The sequence below is a fragment of the Balearica regulorum genome, chromosome 4 (assembly GCF_011004875.1).
Source record: "Balearica regulorum gibbericeps isolate bBalReg1 chromosome 4, bBalReg1.pri, whole genome shotgun sequence".
Lineage (NCBI taxonomy): Eukaryota > Metazoa > Chordata > Aves > Gruiformes > Gruidae > Balearica > Balearica regulorum.
Window position 1 is genome coordinate 79,988,350 of NC_046187.1, and position 17,058 is coordinate 80,005,407.

Consider the following 17,058-nt stretch of genomic DNA (forward strand, 5'->3'; position numbering starts at 1 on the left):
TAGCTCTGGGTTTTGCACGGGAAAGAAAACTGAGGGTGAAGCAGCTCTTGGTTTTGCATGGGAAAGAAAGCTCAGGGTGAAGCAGATCAATAAGTAACATAGCAGGCTTGACTGGATTTTTTTAATCCCTAAGTAGTCTGTGAATGCTTCGTGCATGCTGAAATCTTGGTAGGACTCTTGTTAAATGTCAGAATTTCTCACAAATTCTGGAAACGACAAGCAAGAATTTTCTCGACTTTATTATCTGCTCCTCAGATAATTAATTCAATTTTTCTTATACAGGTATGATCTTATTTCTGAAGAGTGGCTTCCACTTGACAACACTGTGAACTCAGTCGAGATGAGATATGGTCATTCGTTGGCATTGCATAAGGTAAGTTCAGTGCTGCAGACTCATCTCCTGGCTGTTTTCCCCTCTTCTCCCCCTACACCCACGTCTTCCTACCGATCAGTCTTGGTTTGGGAGAAGCATTTCTGCTACAGAGGCTTCTCTGTGGATACCCCAGTCTGTGTGATTGTGCTCCAGGGAGCCCTTGGCTTGGTATCCTGGGAAGTCAGTAGAGCCTATGCTTGTGTGTTCCTCCTTTGCTCTTTTCTCAGAGATTTTAAAGCTGACTGAGGTCAATGAGTCCATTATTTCCTTCTTGCTGTCTGCACTTGCAAGACATGCCTGATGGCTAGAGTTTGCTAGACTTCATCTGATTTCCCAGCTGCCTTCTTTTGTGTTAGACCACATAAATATTTTTATGAGCTCTGTTATCCAGGGCACTAAAGCAGAGCTGGTGAATTAGGAATTTTTGGAACCTGCTCTGCTTCTGCAGTAGATCCGTGAATCTATTCTTCCAACATCTGAAATGACAAGTGGATTTGACTGTTCTTACCTCGTTTCTCACCTGTGTGTCTTGCTGTGAGTGCAGGCCACGTGAGGGCAGAATGGCAAAGTCTTTGAAAAGGCAATGAGCTAATCCCTTACTGACCTTTGCTTTTGGAATGTTAATTAGCTCATCACAGCGCAAGCCTATATAAAGCATAATTATAAACACTTGAAAAACTCCACACAGCACCGTTCACAAACAGAACACTTGAGGAACCCGAGAAGGATGGAAATCCCTACCTGCGAGGGCTCGATACCCATTCTGCAAGTAACTGTTCAAAAGTAGGATACGATAAGTGGGTTCACCATCAGTGCCAGGCAGTGGCTCTCAGGAATTTCCCAAAAAGCATCAGCTATAGTAGAGAATTTCCCTTTCCAAGGTTACCACCTTGTCAGTAGGGAAACAGGGCTGCTCCACTATACACTTTGGATTCATGACTGACCCTGAGATGCCTGGAGAAACCCACAAAGGGAACTGGGTAGAGTTTTGGAACTTGACTCTTACAGGATGATTAATAAAACCCTGTCTAACTATCCTGGCTCCCTTCTTTCCAAAGGTTCCTCATGTTTTTGTCAGTGCATTAACTTGGAAGACAAAGCTTTTAGTGTACAGACACAGAGGAGTTTCCATCGTAACTGCCTTGCTTACCAGTTGTCTTCTGCTGTTTTCATTTGCAAGCTGTGGGAGGGATTCAGCTTGCTTATTGACTCTTCTGACTTCAGGTGCCTAACTTTGGGTGCCTTTGGGAGCCTCTGAGCTCCATTTATAGCAAAAACAAACCTAATCAGTACAGGTAGTGAAATCTGGAGAGCAAGTCAGCTCACCCAAAAGTAGGCACACCTTCCCTACTTTTGAACAGCTGAATTGTTCTCCAGGCTCCGCTGTATTTTATAGTGGATGCTTAGATGCTCAGCTATTATCCAAGCACCCAAATTTTGATGTCTGTCATCTGAAGGTCAATCCTGTCCCATGCACCGCTTCTCCTCCATACCCTGATGTAGGGTGAATTGTGTGTGTTGAAAGTATTCTGATATTACAGACTTGGGTACGAACCCTGGTAGTCATGGCTGCTTTCTTATCAAATGTGACTGGTGGAGGAGATCTGTTTCTCCTTGAGAGAGGAGAAAAACTTAGGCTGAGAGAAGATAAAATATAACAATTTAATTACTTACATATTAGCTGTTTCCTAAATGCCAAACTTATTGGCCTCACTTTAAATCTAACCTCTTTCAGGATGATATCTACATGTATGGTGGAAAAATAGATGCAACGGGGAACGTGACCAGCCAGCTGTGGGTGTTCCACATTCCCACCCAGACCTGGGCTCAAGCAACGCCGAAAGCCAAGGAGCAGTACGCTGTTGTTGGCCACTCGGCACACATCGTCACCCTGCGAGATGACAGCGTGGTCATGCTCGTCATTTTTGGACACTGCCCTCTTTACGGGTATATCAGCAATGTCCAGGAATACAACCTCGGTGAGTGGTACCTAACTTTCGCTTCAGTTTTAACAGTTGGTTTGAAAATTATTTAAATTATCTGTATTCACATAGCAAAACAAAGACAGGTATGTCCTTCTGTTTGTGTTTATGAGAAGTTCAATGTAACTTCCAGTGTTTGTGTAACACAAACAGTGAGCTGGCAGCCAGTGCCTCCGGCTTTATAGAGCTTGTTAGGTCCCAAAGACAAAAAAGCTGTAATTGAGGGACACAGCAGGATAACTGTAGGACAATTTAAATTAATTTTCCTCTCTCCCTCTGACAAAGCGAACACTTGTGAAATTATTTTTGTATCCTGCGAATACAAGAATGGCTGTAACAATTCAGACCAAGTATCCACTTAACCTGATAGCCCTGCCTCCGGTGGCTGATTTGTGGTGATTAGCCAATGCTTAGGGGAGCAGGGAATGATTTTCTGGACTTCCATTTGCCCTATATCTCTGGAAATAATCCAAACTCTGACTTGAAGATCCAGAGATTTCCAGTATCGTCGGTGGAGAAGCGTAGGAAGCTCTCCAGTTGAACTGAATTGCTGCTCTGAAATGGCTCTCTGGAGGCATGTCCTTTGCCCCACTGACCAGGTAGAGAACCTAGTTAAGCACAGGAAGTTCACGACGTGAATGTGCTGATTATTGTCAGGAATACTGGCCCTATCTGCACTTTTAACCTGTTATCCTTGCCCTTCAGTCATCTTGATCCAGAGGATCTACTGGAGCCTGCTCTGGTTCACTGGTGTCCGTGTGAGCGAGCTTTCTTCCTCTAGGAGGAAGCTAGAGGGAAGCTGGATGTGTGGGGCAGTGATTTGTTTTTCTGTTGTTCTGTTTTTCCCACGTGTGATCTTGCAGACTATTCAATTCCTTTGCCTTTTGTGCGCCTCATCTGCCCTGGAGTTAGGAAGCTGATGTAGGGTTTCATTCTGCACTTGCTACAGAGATTTGGCATGTAATTTGGCATTTTTGTTTCAGTTGCCATTATATTATGTCTAGGGTGCTTCAAACCAATGTTATTTTAGTGAGTGAGATATAGGACCATTAATCACATATTAGTTTTTAACTGCAGTGTTCTTCTCAGTCATACTTAACTAGGCTTCAGTGCTATCTGGCTTTATATATATATAAAATAAAAGTGCTCTTGGGTACCATTCCAAATCAAGCCATGCTGCTGACATTTTACTGTCACTGAAATGCAATATATTATTTCTGTACTTTTTATCTCTCATTTACTTAGCTTGTCTGCAAAATGTAATAAATGACTGTAGAAGAGATGTTTCTGGTCTAATTAATAATACTTGACAATACTTCTTGACAATAAACTCCTTGAAGGAGAGTATTTTTGGATATGAAGTGATAGAGACAGTGTCTAGGTCTGAGTCCAGGGAAACACAATTTGTTTCACCGCCAGATTTGTAGATAAGTCATTAATGGAGATAAATTAACCGTGTTCTGTCACTCATATTTCTCATTTTTCAGCCACAAATACATGGAACATTTTACAGACGAGCGGAGCTTTGGTTCAAGGAGGGTACGGCCACAGTAGTGTTTATGATCCAAATACAAGATCAATTTACATCCACGGAGGTTACAAAGCATTCAGTGCCAACAAATACAGACTAGCAGACGACTTGTACAAATATGAAGTTGATTCCCGTATGTGGTAAGTAGTTCTCCCTCCTGTACGCCACCGCGTCGTTTTAGTTTGTAGCGGACAAGAGGATGGGGTATTTGATAAGCGTACAGTAGTACGCAGCTACCTGCATTCAGGATAGATAGTGTGCTCTTGTATCTGTTGTTTTTATGTCCCTTTACGAATACAGAATCATATAATCACATATAATCAAGGCTGTGAATGAGCCAAGAAATCCATTTTAATCTATTGTTGTATTAAAGCTGAAAAGAAAAATATTTGATGGGATTTTCTTGCCAGCAGTACAGACTGTGCATATAAGTGCAGTTACTGCAGTCAAGTGAGTGATAATTCATTCTGTTGTTAAGACTGCAAAAGAATTTCTATTATAACCCCATTTTCTTCTGGCTCTGTAACTGTTTGAAACGTTCATTTCTTAAGCTGAAATCTTCTGTGATTTGTTTCTGCCCAAAGGTGAGTTTTATGTAAAAGCTATAGCAAAACTTCACAACTTTGAGCTACAGAGGTGAAATACATTTTTCTCAATTTTGTGGTTTTCCTCAAGATTTTTTTTTTAAAGGCTCCTGACAAGGAGGAGACCAATCTTTTGAAATGTCACATGTAAATTTGAGTCACCGTATTGCTTTTTTTTTAAGAATTTAAAATAGCTTGTATTTCTGCAACAACCATTTGTGAGTCTGTACTGATGAGTAAAGTAACTGGTGACTAATTTCCAAAAACCTTCCTTCCTGCTCTGTTGTACATGCAGTAATCACCACGCTTCCTCTCTTGGTTCATTTGAACTTCCACTTCAGCCGTGGAGTGGGCAAATCTGGCTGAAGAGGCAGAAAATGTCACAAATGTGACAATATTCTTCCGAACTGCTACAGCACCAACTTCTTTTCGTTGCATTTATTTTGCCGGTCTGGCGAGGACTGTCAGAGCAGGCGAGCAGTCGCCTTGCAGCGAGGCGCGTAGGAGTGTCTGCTCATCTTTATCTATACTTTTTTTGGTGTAGTTGACTCCTTTTTTTTTTAAATTCTGAAGTACTTCAGGCCCTGTCTCCCTCTTGTGATTTCAAGGAGGGGCAAAAAAGCAGTCCCTTGATCTTTATTTTTGCAAGCGTGGTTCTCCCCATGTTCCCTCCGGTGTTTCGTCTGGCAGCTTCACGTCTAACGCTGTAGCCCTGGCAGGGTGAGCGCAACGCTCGGAAAGCCCCTGCGTGCTGCGATACCGCTGCTCGTCCGTTAGGGACGGGTCCCTGGTCCAGGTTGTCGATAATCCATTTTGCTGAGTATTTCCTTGTGAAATTCTGGGCTTCAGTGCAAGCTGCCTTGGGGATGCTGGTGTTCTGCAGAGCTGGTGTGACACTGGTGTGTCTGCAGCACAGACATGGCCTCACTGGGATTTTCCTGCAATCCCACCCTCTCAAAATAGTAGTGAAATTCTACAGAGGGTGACCCTTGGTGTGCAGTGCCGTTAGTCGTGCTGAGCAAAGGTGAGGGCGGTGGCGAGTTTGATTAATGCCTCCCGTGATTTAGTCATGGATGAGGTGTTGAGTTTTGCAGGTGTTAAACTGCGAGGCACTGTTAGCAGCAGCTGCATAGATTTCCTTAGAATAGGTTTGTTAGTTTGGAGCAAGAGATGATACCCAGTTTGAAGGAATTCTTTAGGTTACTGTAAAATCAGAGTTACTATAGAAGTCCTCCCAGGCAGTGTCTGTATCATCAGATTTAGCTGACTATGCTCAAAAGCCCCGTTACTGTGAAAGCTTGATAAATCCCCAGGGAAGCAATTGATGATTTTAAGATCTGTAGCTTTGGAAAAAGGCTTTCATAGATCTATTTCTCCTATAAATTGACAAGCAGATGGGAAGATGAGAGAATGAAATTACAGGAGGAATTAAACAGTCTGGAAAGGAAGTTGTTAAATATCTCATTAGGAAAAGTAGTTAAATACTATCCCCTCTCCTCCTCCCCACCGCCCCGAAACCTTCTTCAACTTGGGTTTATGGATTGTTTTGTCTTTGCCAGGTACTAATCAGTGTCAGTAATACATGTATTTTTACTTCTGAAGGACTATTCTTAAAGACAGTAGATTTTTTCGCTATTTGCACACGGCTGTGATAATGAGCGGAACCATGCTGGTGTTTGGAGGAAACACGCACAACGACACCTCCATGAGCCACGGCGCGAAGTGCTTTTCTTCAGATTTTATGGCGTATGATATTGGTAAGTTCTTGCAGAAATAGTAATAATAAAAAAGTATTCTTGGATAGCCAAAAAGAGCTGTCTTCAAGAAGACTAATTTACATGCTGGGTATATTATAGCAAATGCTACTAAGCATACTGCAGAAGAATGTGTAATCAGGAGAGACTCGTTTAGCTTGCTACACATTACCAAGCAAATGAGCTGGTGCCCTGATTTCCAGGCAAATACAGCAGCAGTTATTTGGTCACCAGTTTATTATACACAACCTTGGGTATTACAAATTAGTTCTTAAACAGAAAGCATATTGTTCTACCATCTCCACCATAAAGCTGTCCTGAGATTTTGAGTGTGTTTTTAATTTATGATTTATCAAAAGTGCAGGCTGTTGGGATAGTTACAAGCCCTGACCACTGCTGAAGCTCAACTCGTACGTTTTACGCTCTTGTTTTAACTGCAGGCTGGCTGACTTGTTTGGCTGCGCTGTTTGTAATACCAGTGTCTTTATATGTATGCTTTAGAAACATAAATATCCCCATCAGCACTGTTTAACAATAAAGCCAAAGGATTAGATTAGATTTTATTTGGAAGGATTGGGTTTTGATGGGTTTGAACAGCCAGAAGAGGGCAGCATTTATTTGTGAATTTGAAGTCCAGAGATGACGAATTTAAGAAGGAAAGGAGAAGAAACGATATAAAAGAAGGTGCATGCACATCCAGATAATTCATGCTGAAGAAAAACACCGTTCTGTACTCATATCACATTCTGCCTTCAGAATTCCTTAAATGTGGGCTCTCATGATTTGGTTCCCTGAAATAATCACATAAACCTGAATTCTCTGAGTGAATGTCCACTGAGATGTCACTTCTGGTTTGTGAAAGGAATATGCAAGCAAACAAATTACTTTGAGCGGCAGTATTTGGCATCTTTGGGCCGTTTTGCTGTCTGTTACAGGGCTCATTCCCTTCTGCTTCCTCTGATTTCAAGTCATATCCCTGTGGAATTTGTTGTATGCGCCTAGCTAGCTTTATTTTGAGGTTTTTTTTCTTGAAGAACATTTAAAATGAGGTATTTTGACAGTCAGGGACAGAGTAATTTTTTTAAACTTGGATAGCAATAGTGACAGATTTTTCTTCCTACATTTTTCTGTCTTCCTTGACCCATTGAACTATTAGGTGTAAAATACAAATTAATTTGACAAAACATATCAATTGTGATGTTCATTTTGATTCTGTTTAGTTAACAGGCAGGTTCTTGTTACGTGAAGTAAGCGTTGTAGTTGGCTTACTCAATCCTTACCAATTTTACACTGAGAATTAGAGCTTGCATTGATTGCACTTCACATGACAGGGATGAGAGATGTTCTGGTCTTCTTGGGTAACCTCGTTCCTTAGGGGTTTTTTCAGTTAAAAAAAGACCACTTTTTTTTCTTCTTTTCATGTAAGGACACCTTATACACAATTTACCTTATCCTGTTGGACCAGGAATATGTTGGGATGTTGACTGATCACTAGTGTCACAGCAGAAACACCTCCTTGGTGGTTCTTCATGCATGACCTCTGCAGTAGTCATGTTGATCGTATTTGTGTTGGTCTGCATGGGAATAAGCCCGTATAGCATACTATAAAAGTAGGGAGTATCTGGCTAATTTGCTCATTTTTATCATCGTGTTGATGAAGGTAGTATCTTAGTGGTCATAGTGATGGTTGGAAGACTGGGGAAAACTAAAATTAAAATACAGTCTAAAATAAAGGCTTCAAAACAAGGTCTTGTCTTCAACCTTTGCCATTAAAACTTATTTCTGCAGTAACTCCTTTTATTTACCTCGTCAAATTTTTCTGGTTTTCTCTCCTCAAGTTTCTAAGTAGTCAGACCACATGCATTGAGTATTGTGAGGACACATTATTTCTTTTTTTTTTTTTTTTTTTTTTTCTGGTGTAGGATGCAAACAGATGTCACCGAGATGTGCGCTGAGATTCTCTGGAGGTTTAGCGAATTAGGTAGATCTGAGAGTGCATTAATTCTCCTTATCCTTTTATCCTCCACTTGACCAGGTTGAGGCTTATTCAGTCCAAACTGTCCAGGTAATGCCCCCAGTTTTGGAAGGTTTCAGGATAACAGTCTGGCCGTCTGCGTGCACGTGCATTTCTTGTTGCTTCTCAGGACGAGCTTTTGGATTGTGTTGATGTTCAGGTTGAGCGAGCACTCGGGTAGAGCAGTCTCACAGTGTTTTTCCTACGTTCTGCGCACTGCATTGACTAGTTAGCGCTTCCTATCCTCAAAATCGGTCTCTCTGGCCTCTGTAGAAGTTTCCTGCTCTGCAACAGTTTTGTCTCTGGGTGGACGAATGCCTTTCTTAACCCTCTGCCACCTCCTGTCAACAATTCGTAGCAGCGAAGGAGCCGAGTGGGAGTTGCAGCCCTTCCATCACTACACGTTCATCTCCAGGAGTGAGAAGGCAAGGGTTGTGCTTTCCGAAGGGTCACCTCCCTTGCCTATTGGATGTGTCTCAAACAAGAATAGAAACTTCACAGGCAGATTGTCTCAAAATGTGATTACTGTGGTTTAAGTAACCATTCCTTTTAATTTCTAAAGGAGTTTTAACTTTATGATTTTTTTAAAACTCAGCATGAAATATTCGTGTAAAGGCTAGACTCGTAACGATCTCTTCTCCCCACAGGACAGAAATTAAAACTCTTCTATTTACCCCATCAAAAATTCAGTTCTGATGACAAACATGAAAGAGGCTGGATGTTTTCATAGCATATGTGTTCTATTTGAATAGTATATTAAATAAATCCTGTGGATTGTAAGTTTTAGGCTTGGCTTAACTTATAAGTCAGGAAGGAGTGGATTCTTTGCAGTTCAGAATCATTCATTTTTTCCAATACTTGGTCTTCAGTTAAAGATGGGCAAGAAGCGTAGAGAGCAAAACATTCCAGGCCTTCTATTAATCTAGAAAAATATGTTTCTTGGCTTCACATAACTCACAACTTGCTGGATAAAGAATTGCAAATTGCTGCCCAATTTTGCTGAAGTCTCCTGTTAAAAATTGGAACCATGCATTGCTTGTCTCAGCAGTGATGCTGTGCTAGGTTAAATTCTTTGAAAATTGAGCAAATGATGATTAAAAATAAACTTCAAAATCATGATTTATCAAAGTATTAGCTCTAACCAACTGAGTCCTGTGTCTTTTATTTATTAGCACTCTTGAACAAAAGTTTCTGCAGGACCAGAGGTTAGGATCTGTTGTTTTACCCAACAATTCTCCGGTTAAATTTGGTAAAAAAAATTAATGAGGGTGTTTTTCTTTGCCCTAGCAGGTTTTTCTACATACTAGTTTGGGTTTATGGACTTTGTTTTTTTCAGAGGCTGAGTCCATGGCACAACGGTTGTATCTTACATTAAAGAATCTTTGAGTATTTGAGGGCTCTGTGTATCTTTCCAGCAGATTGACTTTTCTGTCTTAATTGCTGAAATTGCATACTACTGCCCCTGGGACGTTAGCCCCCAAGGCGATCCTGTTCACAAAGTTTAAGTGGTAGGATTTGGACTGACTATTCCTGCTTTTGTTCCTTTAATTGCTCGGTGGGTTATATGTTTCTTAGGTTGAGGGATTTTTTTTCATGCTGCCTAAAGGAAGAAATTACCTAAGAAACCGAGTAAAAAATGAAGCGGAACTTATAAATGTTATGCTAATAGAAAAAGATGGAATAATCTCACATTATATTAAAAGAGGAAAACAACCACAAATCCTTAAGCTATGATGAGTGAAAAATATTTTTAAAAACGTGGATATCTACCCTCTAGGAACATAATTGCGAAGGAAAAAAAAAAAAAGATAAGTCTCTGTTCTCAGTGATACTGGTTTGGGGCAAAACTGCAAATAATTCACATATAAACAGATAAAAACTGAACTTGTTACACAGTGAAAAATTCCACTGGTAAAGCAGCTCAAGCCACCGCCATTTAATTACACGTGATTGCTGAATATCTAATAACGCCTTCAACACAATGCCCTGAAACTTTCCTTTTTCATGAACTGTTTAGATGATAGCATAAAGCCATTGCATCCTTCCTTTCCCTTTTTGTCATACCATGGCAGCTGGGGTGAAGACTAAATCTTACATCTTACAAAAAGAAGGTAATGCTGCGCTCTTGTAAACTGTCCTGTCTCACTCAGGATTTGACTTTTGGCGGTGGGTGGAATTAAAGTACTTTGGGATCTTTCAGGAAGAAATGTGCTCTGTAAGTTGAGTCATTAGTTATACTGAGAAACTTTTCTAAAATGAGCTTTCCTTAATCCTAGCTTGCGATCGATGGTCTGTTCTTCCTCGTCCGGGTCTCCATCACGATGTCAACAGGTTTGGACATTCTGCCGTGCTCTACAACAGGTAAAGCTGCAAACGATCTGGGGGGTGTTTGTGTTTTTCGTACCTCAGTGAACTTGTACACCTGTGTGTATCAGTGCACGTGTGTGTTGCTACGTGTAGATCAGTAACACTGAGACCAGAGGGTTGAGGATCTGTTGGGAACTTCTCCAAGTTCTCAGATCTTCATTCTTGTAATGTCTTCAATGTCCACCTCTTCCTGTCCGCCCTTCTTCACTGGACTAAACTGTCTCAGCTCACTCAGTTCTTATTTCTATTCCTTTTTCTTATTTAAATATATATTTCTATTTCTTTTTTATTTTGTAATTTAATTTCTTCCATATGTCTATTTCTTATTTAGCTGCACTAACAACTTTTATCTCCAAATCGTACTTTCCCTCATGGTTTCTGAATTTGTCCATGTTTCAGTTTACGTAGAGCTGTGTGGCTGCTCTTTACCATTCACGTGGTGTACAGTATTTAGGTGAAATCATAGGTGAGTTTTCTGCTGTTAAGCATGATATTGGTGTAATAATATCCATGTTCCCAGGTGAACATCTGTTATTATATTTCAGTCTGCGGAACCGAGTTTGAGAAGTGATATTTCTTAGGAGTCTTTCGTTCTGGTTCCTTTATCCTTTGAGGATACTTTCTGTAAATCAGTAACATTATTTAAAGCTCAGTTTAAGCCAGGCAGATAACTGTCACTGCCTTGAAAAGGAAGGTGTGCTTTCTAGATACTATTTTTGTCTCTAAAATCTCACTCACTATCTATTTGTTTCAGTGTATGCTGAATTCCAGCTATGCCTTTGCTCCCATGAAGGACAATTGAACCTCTGCTTTAGTCCTTTCCGAAACTAGGATGCAAATCATATTAAAAATACTTATTATTTAACCAAAACTTTTTTCAGTTGTGTTGACTCTTCTTCACCATCTTATTAAATGTACATTTACAGACATGGATGCACAGGGGTTTTGGGTGACTAATGCAATTTGATGTTTTGCCTGAAGCAGTTGTGATACTACAGAAGGTTTAAAAAAACACTTTTTTTTTTTTCCCCTCCCTTAAAATATTATTTTGTTTTGGGGTTGGGTTTTTTGTTGGTTTTTTTGTTTGTTTGTTTGTTGTTGACATAATGACTCTTTGCTCAGTTGCTACCAGCCGTGAAAACAACTGTGGTTTTGTCACAGTGGTGTGGCAAGATGTGACAACACTGAATTGTTTTGTCAGGGTTTCTGAATGACGGTTTAGTGGTGTGATACCATGTTCCTGATTTTTAGCCTTCCTCCCTCTCTTGCCACTGTTCTTTACAGGAGGATCCCACGTTTCTGCAGCATTTCATGTACAGTCACATTGATCAGGTGTCACCCAGAGTTTTGGCTAAAGGGGAAGGTCGGTCCACGACCTCAGCACCCGTGCATTGAGACTCTCTGGCTTCTCTGAAACAGTGGAACTTGACTGACCTTTTCTTTAGTACCTTCCTTAACCAAGAGCTATTTATTTGGATTTACACATGCTGGAATGTAGTAAAACACCTTGCCTCACACCTTGAATCACATTGACTTGCAGCAGTGCATGGTCTATAAACACAGGCGCAAACATTTATCTCTTTCCTTACGTTTTGTCTAGCACCATGTACGTATTTGGAGGCTTCAACAGCCTCCTCCTGAGTGACATACTGAAGTACACACCTGAGAGATGTGAAGCTTTTGACAACGAAACGGCCTGCTTGCGAGCAGGTCCTGGCGTCAGATGCGTGTGGGCTGCCACCCCTCCTCGCTGCGTCCCCTGGGAAATGGCCACGGTAGAACAGCAGCAGAAGGTCTTTGAAGACTGCCTTCCCAAGCCAGGTATGGGTCACATTCTTTCAGTTTCCCTCTCCGAAAGGTGTGTAGGGTCTTTTTCTTTTCCAAATTCTGTCTTGTATTAATGGTGTGCCATTATCAAATCAAGTTTAAGATGGGGGACTGTAGTTGTGCTTCCACACATGCTCTGGAAGACCTTCCTCTGACAAGTGGCTGCAGCGACATGGAGATGTTTCCATCTCTCACTCCCCATAAACCTGCTTGCTCATTAGATTTTCTTTTTTTTCCCCCTACCGTACTGCTTGTACTTACTTTCCTATCCTAAACAGATATCATCAGGAATCAGGCCTGGACCATTGCTCTGTAGATGTTTGCTCCAAGAACTGACCTTGTGAGAATGAGCAATTCGCTGATGAGCACCACGGGGTATGGGAGGGGGATCTGGGACCTGTGGTGTTATCCTGTGCTCTTCAAAAGAGATAGCAGGAATAGTATTTTAAGAAAAGTTATTTTTCCTTCTGTGGTATTATATGGCTAGGGGCATACAAAAAGAATGTTTGTTTTAAGGTCTGATTCCTGTGTTCTCCCTTATGATAATTTTTAAACAACTTTTCAGTGCTTTGTCCTGATGCATTCGTTGCTCTGAATTGAATTATACGAACCTTGATTCTGTAGTAGATGGCAGCCTTTAATTATTTAAAAGAAATTGATGTAAAGGGACATTGCTTTGATGGGCTCTCAATGTACAATAAATTTTCACAAAACACAGGCGATAAGCAATTGGGAAGATGAAGTAGAAAGTTCAAGCTTTGCATGAAAATGCTCCACGTAATTGAAGGTTAGGCGTGCAGCAGAACGGGCCTGCGGTGGGAGATGCTCACCGTCCTTGTGAAACGTCCTCTGGCATCATTTGCGTGGGCATTGACTGAACGTGCATGCCCGGTCTTAGTTCATGCTCTTCCATGTCTTGGGGCATTTTCTGGTGGTGTGTTTTACGGATCCTTTGGCACTAAAAGTGATTGATGCTGCAAATGAATGCAGTTTTCTATCAGTTCAATCACATGGAAGTATCTGATTTACTAAGTAGTCGATAATGGAAAAATCTACAGGCACTACTGTTTGGTTATATCTTTTGCTATATATAATCAAGTTCTTAGAGCTCTGTCAGGAAATGCCTGTTTTTGGTCATGCAGGTTTTTTTCTTTAATAGTTGTAGACAATGAAAAATGTGATCAGATTACAGACTGCTATAGCTGTACAGCAAATACAAACAGCTGTCAATGGTGCACTGACCAGTGTATCTCAATGCATAACAACTGCACAGAGGAACAGGTAAAGTCTCTCTCTTTCATACTTCTGTAGTTTAAATTTAACTTTTGAAATATCAAATGTCCAGATGCCTTCATCTGTCAATATTATGACCCCTGTTGTTTCGTTATTTCCAGTGCATGTCTAGCTCTAAACTCATAACATGCTTCTTTTTTTTTTTATTATTTTCTTTTATTTTTTTTTTTCTCCCCAAGTTGGTCCAAGGGGTTTTCATGGGAATCTCCACATAAGTTGGGAGGAGGATGGCTGAGGGCAGGGGAGGAGGTGGTGGGATTCTTCAGTAAGGCACAGAGCCGTTTGGGTTTGCTGTCCTTAGAGTCTTCCCTAGAGAAAGAAACGTAACCCTTTTGTAAAAGCTCTGGTAAGGAAGATGTCAGGTGGTGGCTTGGGGGAATATCGTGAATACGCAGTATTTAGACATATAAGTCGCTTTGGAGGTCTGAACTGTGAAGTTTAGTGTGGTAGTCATTATGGCTGCTATAAAGAGACATTTCATGGCTGGGAAAAAGCCTCATCTATACCATTTATTTTAGGTTCCTATTACTCTGTATGACAATTGTCCTAAGGATAACCCTGCCTACTACTGTAACAAAAGGACAAGTTGTAAAAGCTGTGCCATGGATCAAAACTGTCAGTGGGAACCTAGGAATCAGGAGTGCATTGCTTTACCAGGTAGGTATTGGTTGTGTTTGTGTACGAAAAATCCACAAATTCACCCAGGCCAAAAGTCGCTTCTTTTTTTTTTTCTTTTTTTTTTTTTCCTTTTACTCGGTTGTCTGTGATCTTTTAGTGCTAATCTGGAGTAAATAATGTTATTTAATCATACTCGCTTCGATATGACACTTTATTTCTAGTAAATTCAGAAAGTCTGATGGAATATTTTCAGTCCCAATGGTCTGAAGAGGAGTATGATCATTTGTATAATTATTAGGCTGTATTTCATCTCTCTTTTCATTTGATAAAAGCAGTACTGTTGATATAATAAGCTTCTGCAAGATATTAGATTTAATAATGCATGCTGTTTAATTTTAGAAACTAGAATTGTGCAAAAGCGTAATGGCACATACTGGACGAATTAGGCAAATAACACCTAAAGTTTATAAGGAAAATTCTCTTATTAGAATGATTCCAGTGGGAGCTCATAGGAGGTGATTATTGGTCCCCCTGTAGTAACATGGGTGTTTTCCCAGTGACTGGGAGAGGAAATAGAGCATCTTCAGTGACTGACATTTGCAGCTAATAAAATATAGAGGAAAGGAAAAAAACAACACAGACAGAAGCTTTAAATGGGCATGGAAAGCCTTCCCCTAGTCACTCCGGTAGGTCTGGACGTCTCCAGGTCTGGCGTTTGCTAGTCTGGAAGACTGAAAAAATGAAGAGACTTCAGAGAAGAGCCATGACAGTGAGAAAAACATCTTTAATGAGACAGATAAAGAGCTTGGTCTGCTTAATTTGTTGTGGATATGATTGTATTTGTAAAAAGCCCATCTGAAAAATTGACACTCGAGAGCCTTTCAGTCTGTCAGATAAATCCAAACCAAGACTTTGGAGCCAGGCATCAGCTCCACAGAAATTCACACTGAAATGTTCATCAGCTTTTTGGGTTGGAAGGGACCTCAAAGCCCATCCAGTGCCACCCCCTGCCATGGGCAGGGACACCCTCCACTAGCTCACGTTGCCCAAAGCCCCATCCAACCTGGCCTTGACCACTGCCAGGGAGCCAGGGGCAGCCACAGCTTCTCTGGGCAGCCTGGGCCAGGGCCTCAGCACCCTCACAGGGAAGGATTTCTGCCTCCCATCTCATCTCCATCTCCCCTCCTGCAGCTTCAGGCCATTCCCCTTGGCCTGTCACTCCCTGCCCTTGTCACCAGCCCCTCTCCAGCTTTCCTGGAGCCCCTGTAGGGACTGGAAGGGGCTCTAAGGTCTCCCCGGAGCCTTCTCTTCTCCAGGCTGAACAAGCCCAACTCTCTCAGCCTGTCTCCATAGCAGAGGTGCTCCAGCCCTCGCATCATCTCCGTGGCCTCCTCTGGACTCGCTCCAACAGCTCCATGTCCTTCTTGTCCTGGGGACCCCAGAGCTGGATGCAGCACTGCAGGGGGGTCTCCCCAGAGTGGAGCAGAGGGGCAGAATCCCCTCCCTCGACCTGCTGGTCACGCTGCTGGACACGCAGCCCAGGACACGGTTGGCTTTCTGGGCTATGAGCGCACATTGCCAGGTCATGTTGAGCTTCTCATCCCCCAACACCCCAAGTCCTTCTCCTCAGGGCTGCTTTCAATCCATTCTCCGCCCAGCCTATAGTTGTGCTTGGGATTGCCCAGACCCCTTGCACTTGGCCTTGTTGAGCGTCATGCAGTTCACACGGTCCCACCTCTCCAGCCTGTTGAGGTCCCTCTGGATGGCATCCCTTCCCTCCAGTGTGTCAACCACACCACACAGTTTGGCGTCATCGGCAGCCTTGCTGAGGGTGCACTCAATCCCACTGTCCATGTCGCCGACCAAGACGTTAAACAGTGCTGGTCCCAGTACCGACCCCTGAGGAACGCCACTCCTCACTGGTCTCCACTTGGACATCGAGCTGTGGACCATGACTCTTTTGAGTGTGACTGTCCAGCCGATTCCTGTCCACCGAGTGGTCCATCTGTCAATTCCATGTCTCTCCAATATACAGAGAGAGCAAATACTCATTTGCTTTCCTTTACTCTTTCTTCTGCGATGATTTTACTATTTGACGTTGTGATAAGTGCTTTGACTACCTACGGCAGATATCTAGATGGTAACGTTGCTCTTCTGCTCCACCAAACAGCTTTCCTTTTCCTCTGGTGTTGCTATACATAGCTACATCTGAGCATGCCGATAAGTCATGCTGGTTTTGGATGGGGCTGAGCTCTTTCAGTACTTTGAACGTTGGGAAGGTCACTTGCATCTCTGGTTTTACTTTCTTTCCTCCTCTTCCCCAGAAAATATCTGTGGAACAAACTGGCATTTGGTTGGCAACTCCTGCTTGAAAATTACAAATGCGAAGGAGAACTATGATCATGCCAAACTGTCCTGCAGATCCAGCGGTGCTTTGCTGGCTTCCCTCACGACCCAGAAAAAGGTAGAATTTGTTCTAAAGGAGCTGCAGAAGATGCAGTCTTCGGTGAGTGCTTCTCTTTTATGTCCCCTGAGTAATTAAGGTCTGACTGTGGAAAAGTCCCCGCTGTGGTATTGTATGCTGTGTACAGAATAGACATGCCTCTTAACTGAAAAGGACTGATTTTTCTTTTGAAATTCAACATACCCTATGGGTGCTTTTGAAGTAAAATTGTAGAGAATGTAAATGGGAAAGATAAATACAAACATACACGA

General features: G+C 41.9%; 1 protein-coding gene across 3 annotated transcripts in view; it reads left to right on the forward strand.

Moving 5' to 3' along the window:
• Window positions 1-17,058, forward strand: part of ATRN (attractin) — a 146,953-nt gene that overhangs the window by 51,194 nt on the left and 78,701 nt on the right. For all 3 annotated transcript variants that reach the window (XM_075752833.1, XM_075752832.1, XM_075752831.1), the window contains exons 7-15: window positions 283-373; window positions 2,109-2,352; window positions 3,843-4,026; window positions 6,073-6,227; window positions 10,515-10,599; window positions 12,206-12,426; window positions 13,592-13,713; window positions 14,244-14,382; window positions 16,668-16,849. In XM_075752833.1, coding sequence (XP_075608948.1) covers window positions 283-373; window positions 2,109-2,352; window positions 3,843-4,026; window positions 6,073-6,227; window positions 10,515-10,599; window positions 12,206-12,426; window positions 13,592-13,713; window positions 14,244-14,382; window positions 16,668-16,849 — 1,423 coding nt within the window. The remainder of the gene's footprint in view (window positions 1-282; window positions 374-2,108; window positions 2,353-3,842; window positions 4,027-6,072; window positions 6,228-10,514; window positions 10,600-12,205; window positions 12,427-13,591; window positions 13,714-14,243; window positions 14,383-16,667; window positions 16,850-17,058) is intronic.